Source organism: Trichechus manatus, unplaced genomic scaffold (assembly GCF_000243295.1).
Source record: "Trichechus manatus latirostris isolate Lorelei unplaced genomic scaffold, TriManLat1.0 scaffold00076, whole genome shotgun sequence".
NCBI classification, from domain to species: domain Eukaryota; kingdom Metazoa; phylum Chordata; class Mammalia; order Sirenia; family Trichechidae; genus Trichechus; species Trichechus manatus.
In genome coordinates, this window is record NW_004444012.1 from 10,620,572 (window position 1) to 10,631,355 (window position 10,784).

A 10,784-nucleotide genomic window follows, 5' to 3' on the forward strand; every position below is an offset into this window, starting at 1 on the left:
TTATTTATTGAGGTCTCATATGTTCAAGATGCTGCAGTAGGGCTGAAGGGAACGCAGAGATGAGCTCCTGGGGGTCTTACAGCGAGTGGGGGAGAGGCAAACATACAATAATCACAATACAGGACAGTAAGATATGGTAGGGGTGGGGGCAAGACAAAAGGAAGAAGCCTGCATCCTGCTGGAGGACCCGAGCAGAGCTTTGTGCATTTTAGATGAGTCCTGATGCGTCTCTGGAGAGTGGAGAGGGCTCAGTGCACAGAGACTGGAGCACCCAGGGCGTTTGGAAAGCAGCCCATAGCCTGGCTCCATGGGATAATCAGCACGTGCCGATGAGCAGTGGGGAATCTGGCTGGAAAGGTGGAGCTTATCGTAGGATGCTTTGTCTGCATTTGGAGGCTTTACACATTGGGAGCAATGGAGAGCTAAACTTTACTATGTAGGATGGATTAAAATAGAGATGAGGAAGTTGATTAGAAGTCTGTTCTAGTCAAATGAGGTGGAATTGAGGCCCTGGAGTAAGTGGAAGCAATGATATTACAAAGGCAGCGAGAGATGCTACAGACGCATGGCTGTGGAGCACAGCTTTCTCAAACCTCCTTCCTAAATATGCCTGTCTTCTTGGGGTTTTTTTGTTTTGTTTTGTTTTTAATATGTTGGTTTCTTAATTGTTTGCTTTTGTCGGTGTTATTTTAGCCTTTAAGAGTCTAGGAGGCAGGGACCCTGACTACTTGATCTTTTATGTACATCAGCCAGCACCCCAGACAGGTAGAAGCTTAATAAATGCCACCTTAAGAACATGTATTGTTCTGGCAGCAACAATTATAAAAGAGCATTGGAGACACAAGGAAAGTATTAGCCCAAGCGACAGAAAGGGCCACATAAACTGGAGACTTCATCAGCCTGAGACCAGAGGAGCTAGATGGTGCCCAGCTACCACCAATGACCTCCCTGACAGGCAATACAACAGAGAGTCCCGGATGGAGCAGGAGAAAGGTGGAGTGCAGAACTCAAATTCTAGTAAGAAGACGAGACTTAATGGTCTGATTGAGACTGGAGGAACTCCAGAAAGCATGGCCCCTGGATTCTCTATCAGCCCAGAACTAAAACAGTTTCCGAGGCCAACTCTTCAGACAGGGACATAAAGTGATACTCGTGAGGAGTGTACCTCTTAGCTCAAGTAGATACAAGAGACTAAACGGGCAGCTTCTGTCTGGAGGTGAGATGGGAAGGCAGAGAGGGTTAGGAGCTGGTTGAATGGACGTGGGGAATCGGGTGGAAAGGAAGAGTGTGCTATCATAGTATGGGAAGAGCAATTAGAGTCATGTAACAATGTATGTATAAATTTTTGTATGGGAAAAAAAAGAAACTCTGAGAGTATGGCCCCTGGACACCCTTTTAACTCAGTTCTGAGGTCACTGTTGAGATTCACCCTTCAGCCAAAGATTAGATAGGCCCATAAAAGAAAACGAGACTAACTGGGCACACCAGCCCAGGGGCAGGAATGAAGAGGCTGGAGCAGACAGGAAAGCTGGTAATGGGGAACCCAAGGTAGAGAAGGGGAGTGTTGATGTGTCCTGGGGTTGGCAAGCAATGACACAGAACAATATGTGTATTAATTGTTTAATGAGAAACTAATTTGCTCTGTAAACCTTCACCTAAAGCACAATAAAATTTGAAAATAAAGGAAAAAAAAAAAAAGAGCATTGGGCTAGTTTTAATATCAGTTTAAATTTTCATTAGCACATGAAAGTTCCAAGGTTTTATTTTTATCTGAAATTATTTCAATACTAGTAATTTCTGAGAAAAATTGGAACCCCAAAACTATAGTGAAAACATATAAATAAACATATGGTCCATAAAAACTGACAAGATCTTCAAACCTTTGTATCCTGACAGCTTGTGGTCATCAGTGACCCTCATGTCAAGGTGGATCCCGACTACTCAGTGTACGCTAAGGCCAAAGAACAGGGCTTCTTTGTGCGGAATCGTGAAGGCGGAGACCTGGAAGGGGTATGCTGGCCTGGTAAGGTATCACTTTGTACACGTATTATTTCTGCTTGTTCAGTCCCAGTAAGCCAAGGCCGCGTGGCCCTCGTTCTCATTCTTCCAGCTACATTTTAAGCTCCTTTAACAGATAGTATTGCCTTCTTTCGTCTCTTTCATAACTCTTGGTACAGTGTGCTTTGTATACATTTATCAATCAAAGAACGAATGAATGAATGATAAACAAACAAGGAAACCTTGGTGGCATGCTATTTCTGTAAGCAAATCAGGATAAAAAGTCGGGGAATGAGAAAAGGGGAGGAGGAGGGAAAAAAGTCTACAGGAGAAGCATCTGTAGTCTCTCTCCCTGAGATTTCTCTTTGCCCTCTTAGCCCAGAGCTTTCACTTCCCAGCCTTTCATGAGTAACCTCAGCTGCCTCTGGCCACTCTGGATTCTTCATTTCAAAAATTATTGATTTAAAGCCTTAGTAGGAACTCGCCAAGGACAAAAGGAAATAGCTGTAGGACCTGCTTTGATTTTAATGTCTAGGGAGGCACTCTGTTATAAATCCACATGTTGCAGAGAAACCCCCTTCATCTCTTTTCCCCTCATCAAATCACTTATAAAACATGTCTCTGATCTCCTTAAGAACAGAGGGGTCACTTCAGGATATTTGCTGCCCTTACTGGGCTATCTCAGGTCGAAATTGAGAGGCTGGCTCCATCTTAACGTTCATCCATTGACATTCCCGTGCACCACTGGTGTTGAAAGGTCTAGTGATCGTCACTGGAGCTCACCACACCTTCATTCGCTTCTCCCCAGACCATGCCTGTGTGTCAGTGACCTTTTACATTAGATGTCAGGTGCCCATTGATTACCCAGCTCTCGCACCTGATGTTCTTCTTTGGGACACATGTACCATGAGGACCGCTGTTCCTAACCAGCTGTCCACTGTCCTGCCTCCACAGGTCTCTGCTCTTACCTGGATTTCACCAATCCCAAGGTCAGAGAGTGGTATTCAGGTCTTTTCGCTTTCCCTGTTTACCAGGTTGGTTTTTATCTTTTTGCTCTTTCCTAGTTACTTGAAAGGATGAAAGGGGGGAAGGGACTGAACAGAACTTCTCTGCTTCACCAAGTAGCTCTTGATAAATAACGCTTGTATGAAACGGCAAGGATCTCATCCACAGTACAGACTTTGGTGGTGACGGGAGAGGTGCCGTATGCATTACCAAATGCACAAAAGCTGTGATTAGACTTCTATTATATGATTTAGCAAAGTACTTTATAATAGATTTATTGTCTTTTCAAATTAGTATGTACATTTTTATATAAAATAGTTGTTCTACAACTGTCATTTAAAGATAATGAGATGACATGTGAAAATATCTTGCAAAGTAGTATAAAAACCCATTGCCATCAAGTCAATTCCGACTCATAGCAACCCTACAAGACAGAGTAGAATGGCCCCATAGGGTTTCCAAGGAGTGGCTGGTGGATTCACACTGCCGACCTTTTAGTTAGGAGCAGAGCTCTTAACTGCTTTGCCACCAGGGCTCCGCAAAGTAGTATAACATGTCATAAAAAGTAAGGTATAATACTAAATCAATTCTTAAAATCTTATAAGAACCACAGAGACAACTGGAGAACTGTTCAGTGAATTATGATGATATTGCAGCTGCAGCTGCTGCTGCTGATGATGATGATGATGATGATGGTGATGGTGATGATGATGGTGATGGTATACATAGAAATAGTTCAAGGTAAAGAGTCAAAAGACATGTAGGCCACATATGGACGAGGCAGCAGATGTGTTCTGTGGTGTCCCAGAAGGAAAGCAAGGACCTGTGAGGGGATATTACAAAAAGCAGAACTTTCAGAAAATAATAGAATGTGCTGCCTGAAGGACTCCTTGTCATTGCAGCTGTTCAGTCAAACGCAGAGATGAGGGCTTCCGTGAAAAGGATTGCTACGCCGTGTAAACTAGATGACCCAACTGTCTCTTCCCACTCTTCCATATAGAACACTAACTACAGATCATGATAGCAAGTGGGCATCTTAGCTGTGAGATCTTTCAGTGTTAGAGAGAAGATACACTCTTGTCATGTACGGCTGTAACTGCTCTTGGTTAAATTAAGAATTGTAGCAGACAACAGGTGATGTAGAGCCTAATTGTGAACATTCACAACCTTTCCTGTGGGGCTTCTCCGGGATATGTCTCAGAGTGGACTTTCTGGGCAATATATATTTCGCAGACAATACAGCTCATTATTTCTTTTATCAGCAAATACTTATTGAGAACTTTCTAGAGAACAGGCACTATTCTAGGTGTTTGGAATTTATCAGTGAACAAAACAGACAAAATTCCCTGCTCTGTGGAACTTACATTCTAACAGAGGAGCAGGACAGAGCACAGATAATAAAATAAATGAGCTAAGTAGAACAGGAAAGAGGAATGGAGAGGCTGTCATATTAACATTATCACTGTGAGATTATTATCATGACCAAGAGTTACTTCCTAGGGATCTACTGACATCCTCTTCATATGGAACGACATGAATGAGCCCTCTGTCTTTAGAGGGCCAGAGCTAACCATGCAGAAGAATGCCATCCATCATGGCAATTGGGAGCACAGAGAACTTCACAACATCTATGGTTTTTACCAGGTAAGACACCTAAAAAACAGTCAACTAGTCCCATGTGTCCTGCCATTTCTCTTTGTAGTGACCATACTATACTGTTCATTTCTCTTTGCCTTTCTTTTCAAATAGCTGCATTGACTCTTACCAACTGTAGCCAAGACAAGATGTATTATTTTTACCTTTGCTTTATTCCCTTCCATAATGAACTTCACAAATTGACAAAAGTTGTGAGACTAATAACAACCTAGAAACTTTAGCCTTGATAGGAACCATTAGAAACATCACTGGATACTCCCTCAAAACTTTTATTGAGGAAAGCAGTGCATAAATATGTAAACAACGGCAATGAAAACAAATTTTTTACATTTCACAAATGTCTAAATACAACAAGACCAGGGAAGCAAGATTTAGAACACAGATAACGCAATTTCAATAAATGTACTTCTTAAATGTAGAAAGCTTTTCTCAAGTTCTTAGCCTCCTCAATAGAAAGTGGTAGAATTGTCTTCCATTTACCAATCACATCCAAAAGACTTGGCAGTCACTTATCCTAACTTTTGCCCATGGTTCCTTGCTATTTTCAAAATGTGACTGTATTCCCATGGCCCTCCCCCCAGGTGGTGTTTTCTAGTGGGAGCTGCTGGCTAGATATAGCACGGTTTTCAGATAGTATTTGTTTCCTTCTCTAATGACCTGTTGCTATAACTGCAAATTGCTTTAGTTAGAGAATTTTCTTAGGTAGGCTAGGGCCGCTTAATTTCTCTGAATCTCAGTGTTTTCATCTGTCACAATCGTCTATCTCAGAGGTTGTTGTGTGAATTATATGAGAAAATCTTGTAAAATGCCTAGTAATAGTAAGCACTGAATAAATGCTAGCTTATTATTTACTATTATTTTCGCTCTATTGTTAATAAAAGTGATTTTGCTGTTTTTTTAATAGGGAAATTTAGAGTCATTTCATTACATCATGGAAGTTATTTGATGGGTTATTTTAAGATTCTCCATTTCACATTCCCACCTACTTTTGATGTTTTGCATGCTAAGTAGCTTATCGGGAAGGCCCGCACACTGCCCCAATCCAGTCATCTCTTTGAAATTTTGCTTCTTTGACTTTACAGCAAATGGCTACTGCAGAAGGACTGATCCGGCGGTCAAAAGGGAAGGAGAGGCCCTTTGTTCTTACACGTTCTTTCTTTGCTGGGTCACAAAAGTATGGTAAGGAATGGCTCATTATCAGACCTAAAACCCAAGTTAGCAACCAGTCTCTTTGGACCATTTATGGTATATGCTGCTGCTGTATGCCTACCCTTCTAGTAGCCATTGGGCAGGCTTTAGATTGTAGAGAATGATGTGCCCTAAAGTATGCATTTTGTCCTATGAGAGATTAAACCAACTGTAATAATTTTGGGTCCTTGTTTCCCGTTGAAGAACTGGCCACTTAGTTGTTGGGAGAGTGACTGTCAGGTATCTCCGTTTGCTCAGGTCAGGTCCCAGTGCCAGTCATCTCTGATCTCTTCAGTTTGTCGAAACCAGAGAAAATACACTAACAATTCCTCGCCCATCTGTTCCATTTAGCAATATGGCTTAAAATAGACCTGGCTGTTGCTGGTGGTCAGGTTCTGCTATAAATGGATCCAGTTTACTAGCTAATGAAGATCTAGTTCTACTTAACCACTCTGTGGCAGGAAGGCTATTTTAAGTCCCCTGATCTTGCACAGATAGCTGAGAGCTTAGTCCTAGTTATAAGAATGCAGCCTTTACTGCACCATAGACATTATTAGGCCTTCTGCTCCACCCTGGAAACCAGCCCTGCAGTACTCTGGAGAAGGCCAAAATAGCGTCATCTCAAGCAAAGATTCACATACAGGGATGCTCATCGTAGCATTAGTCCTTGAAACAAAAGAAAGTCTAAATATCCAGCAGGAATACAATAGTTATAAAAGCATTATGTAGATAGTAATCTAAATTGATAAGTAGATAGATAGGCAGACAAATAGAATATAAGAAGATATAGTACCTTGGGGATTATGAATGATTTTCATTTTCTTTTTACCCATCTCAGGTTTTCAGATTCTCTAAAATATTTTTAATCATTAAAAAATGTAATGGATTTTTAATAAAAATGTTCATAAGCAGCAGTTAAGAGAAAATCATAGAAGATATGAATACTAAGTAAACTTTGATCTCTTAAATATTGGACCCCTGCCTAGTCTTCAGTACTCTGTGTGCAGCTATCGCTTTGCCCCGTTACATAGCAAAGCATTACAGAGAACTCTGTTTTGTTAACATCATATACTGTGGATTGTCAAAAGAACGAACAAATCTGTCTTGGAAGAAGTACAGCCAGAATGTTCCTTAGAAGCAAGGATGGCGAGACTACATCTCACATACTTTGGACATGTTATCAGGAGGGATCAGTCCCTGGAGAAGGACATCATGCTTGGTGAAGTAGAGGGTCAGCAAAAAAGAGGAAGACCCTCAATGAAATGGATTGACACAGTGGCTGCAAATGGGCTCAAGCATAACAATGATCGTGAGGATGGTGCAGGAGTGGGTAGCGTTTCATTCTGTTGTACGTGGGGTCGCTATGAGTCGGAACCGACTCAATGGCACCTAACAACAGTACTGACGCCAGTAGTCAGAGAGAGCTTCTGACTCAACAACCATATGAGACATGAAAAGTTTTATATTTACATGAGCATTCTTTCCTGATGAGAATGTTACTATGTGGATTTCAAAATCATTATGTAGATTTATACATATCCCACTAAATTCCAGGAGAAATTGTTAGAGCACTGTTTAAAAAGAACAGCCCCTTGAAAATGTTTCCTTTGCTGGCCATAGGCTGGCCTGATGATTTAAAACAAAAATAGCTACCAAAACTATTTTGGTAGACGATAGACAGAAATACTGCAGGAGTAATGTAGGTTTAGAAAAATTTAAAAAATTTCCTTTTATGGATCTCTTTAATGGTATATAATCTATCTTCACAAATTCTTATCAACTATCCGGTGAACAAGAACACTAGCCCTGGAGTCATATTGCCTGGGCTCAAATCCTGGCTCTATCCTTTAATAATTGTGTGACTCTGGGTAGGTTACATATCCACTGTTTGCCACATTTCCCGCATCTGTAGAATGGAGTTAATAATAGTATTTACCTGATAGGGTTGCTGTGATAGTTAAGTGGGATAATCCAAGAAAAGTATTTAGCATAACAGCTGGCTCAATAAAGGCTCAGTAAATGTTAGCTTTTGTTATTATGTCTCCCCCCATATGGACTTGTACCACTCCCAAATATTAGAGGGTTTTTTTTAGGGGGGGAGGGAGCAGATAGACATATAGATCAATGGAACAGAATAGAGAATTCAGAGATAGTCCCAACACATGTATGATCCATTGATTTGCAACAAGGTTGCCAAGACATTCATTTCAACAAGTGGTGCTGGAACAACTGGATACCCATGTGGGAAAAAAGTGAACCTCAACACTTACTTCACACCATACACAAAAATTAACTCAAAATAGAGTATGTATATTAAAAAAAAAAAAAAAAAAAAAAGCCCATTGCCATCGAGTCAATTCTGACTCACAGAAACCCTATAGGACAGAGTAGAACCACCCCACAGAGTTTCCAAGGAGCGGCTGGTAGATTTGAACTACAGGCCGTTTGGTTAGCAGCCATAGCTCTTAACCACTGCTCCAAGCTAAAATTAGAAAAAACAGAAGATCTCTGTGACTTTGAGATAGGAAAGATCTCATGGATAAGACACAAAAAGCATGAACCATAAAATTAAAAAATGATAAACTGGACTTCATCAAAATTAAAAACTTCTACTCTTTTAAAGACATTGTTAAGAAGATGAAAGGGCAAGCCACAGATTGAGAGAAAATATTTGCAATAAACATTTGTAAATGAACTCGTATCCAGAATATATAAAGAAATTTTACAACTCAGTAAGAAGACAAACTGCCTAATTAAAAATGAGCAAAATATTTGAATAGACACTTTAGAAAAAAGATATTAATAAACATATGGAAAGATGCTCGATATCATTAGACATTAAACAACCAAAAACCAAACCCATTGCCATCGACTTGATTCTGACTCATAGTGACCCTGCAGGACAGAGTAGAACTGCCTCGTAGAGTTTCCAAGGCTGTAATCTTTACAGAAGCAGACTGCTACGTCTTTCTCCCCACAGAGCGACTGGTGGGTTTGAACCACCAACCTTTAGGTTAGCAGCCGAGTGCTTAACCCCTGCACCACCAGGGCTCCTTTCCTTAGTTATTAGGGAAATGCAAATGAAAATCACAGAGAGCTACCACTACATACCCTTTAGAATGGCTGGAAGTAAAAAGACTGACACTACCAAGTATTGGCAAGGATGTAGAGCAACTGGAACTCTCCTACGTCACTGTTAGGAATGTAAAATGGTACAACCACGTTGCTAAACGATTTGGAACTTCCGTAAAATGTTCACCATGCTCCTAGCATACAACCCAGAAATTTCACTCTCAGGTATTTACCCAAGAGAAATGAAAACATATGTCACACACAGATTAGTACACAAATGTTCATAGAAGTTTTAATTATAATAGCCACAACCTGGAAAGAATCCAAGTGTCCATCAATAAGTGAATGGATAAAAATTTGAATACTGGTCAGCAAATAAAAAGAATGAACTACAACATAAATGAATCTCAAAGACACTATGTTGAGTGAAAAAAGCCAGAACATTGTATGTTTCCATTTATATGAAATTCTAGGAAAGACTAACGTGTAGACGTGGAATTCCAATCACTGGTTGGCTGGAGCGGGGATTATTGACTTGGAAGAAGCACAAGGGAACGTTTGCAGTCGTGGAAATGAAGTGTTCCATACCCTGGTTGTGGTAGTGGTTACATGGGTGTAGATGTTTTTCCAAAATCATCCAACTCTTCACTTACTACACATCTCATTGTATGTAAATTATGCCTCAATCAAGTTGATTTTTAAAAATCTTCCTCGAAAATCAGACTTGAGTTATACTTCAAAAAATAAGTACAATTTTAGGATATTTCCATAAAATGCTGGTTTTGTGGATTTTAATATGTTTGTCACATTAGCAAACAAATAGGTTTTTATTGTAGCAAGTCAGAATTTGTATATTTTAAGGTAAGAAGTATTTTCCCTTATATTAATTTGTCTATTACAAATAATCCAAAAAGGAAATTGAGTGCGTGGGTTGATAGGTGATTTATTTTAATACCTTGTTGCTGGTGGCCAAAGGTGCTGTGTGGACAGGTGACAACAGATCAGACTGGAGTTACCTGAAAATTTCCATCCCCATGTTACTCACTCTCAGCGTCACTGGGATCTCTTTCTGTGGAGGTAAGATGAGTCCTGTCCTGAGAAAATGAAAAACGGAGTGCTTTCCTCAAAGCCGGTCACAGGCCCTCCTCATTAGAGGGCTTGGGCGGGAGGAAATGAGGGACATGAAGGGAGCCGGTGAGAGGGAGGGGAGAGGAAGAGCCGCGTCAGAGCTGTTGGTGTCTTGTGCGAATTGAGGACAAGAAATAAAGTTGTCAGGGAAGGAGCCCGAGTGCTCCTTTCCTTCATCCACTCTCCGCTTCCTCCTGAGGTGCTCTTGATAACTGAGTTTCTCTTCCTGAAACATAACCTTTCTTGAAGTGAGGAAATGGAAAGAACTGCAAATAATTTAGCAAATCAGAAGTGAGCCTTAAGAATCCCCTTCTTATCGGCGGGTTTAAAATTCTGTGACAATCTTTAACTGTGTTAAAAAAAAAAAAATTGTCTTTCATGGGGTAAATAAATTTTGTTGAAAGAACATTCTCTGATGGGCTGCCTTCCCTGCACCCTAGCGACTCTCTGCAGATGAGAGACAGATGTGGAAGGTGCTTAGCATGGCTGCAGTTCAGCGGCTCCTTGTTTTCTGTAGGAACAGAAGCAATTTAATATCGCTTTTTAATACATGTGTTTTATGGCCTCAGACCACATACAATATGAGGAATACATACTTGTCCAAGGGTCAGCATGAAATTCTATCTAAACTTCCAATTCTGATGATCTGTTTCTCTTTAGTTCTTTCTATAATTTTTATCTTGGTTCAGCTGTTGCTTTCAAAGAAAAGCAAGAGTTAATCCCCACCTGACCCCACC

General features: G+C 40.5%; 1 protein-coding gene across 6 annotated transcripts in view; it reads left to right on the forward strand.

The window, feature by feature from the left end:
* Positions 1 to 10,784, forward strand: part of GANC (glucosidase alpha, neutral C) — a 76,360-nt gene that overhangs the window by 49,544 nt on the left and 16,032 nt on the right. For 5 of the 6 annotated variants that reach the window (XM_023735157.1, XM_004380662.2, XM_023735154.1 and 2 more), the window contains exons 12-16: positions 1,897 to 2,023; positions 2,953 to 3,032; positions 4,504 to 4,647; positions 5,742 to 5,838; positions 9,895 to 9,996. In XM_023735157.1, the coding sequence (XP_023590925.1) occupies positions 1,897 to 2,023; positions 2,953 to 3,032; positions 4,504 to 4,647; positions 5,742 to 5,838; positions 9,895 to 9,996 (550 nt within the window). The remainder of the gene's footprint in view (positions 1 to 1,896; positions 2,024 to 2,952; positions 3,033 to 4,503; positions 4,648 to 5,741; positions 5,839 to 9,894; positions 9,997 to 10,784) is intronic. The other variant, XM_023735158.1, reaches the window with a different exon arrangement.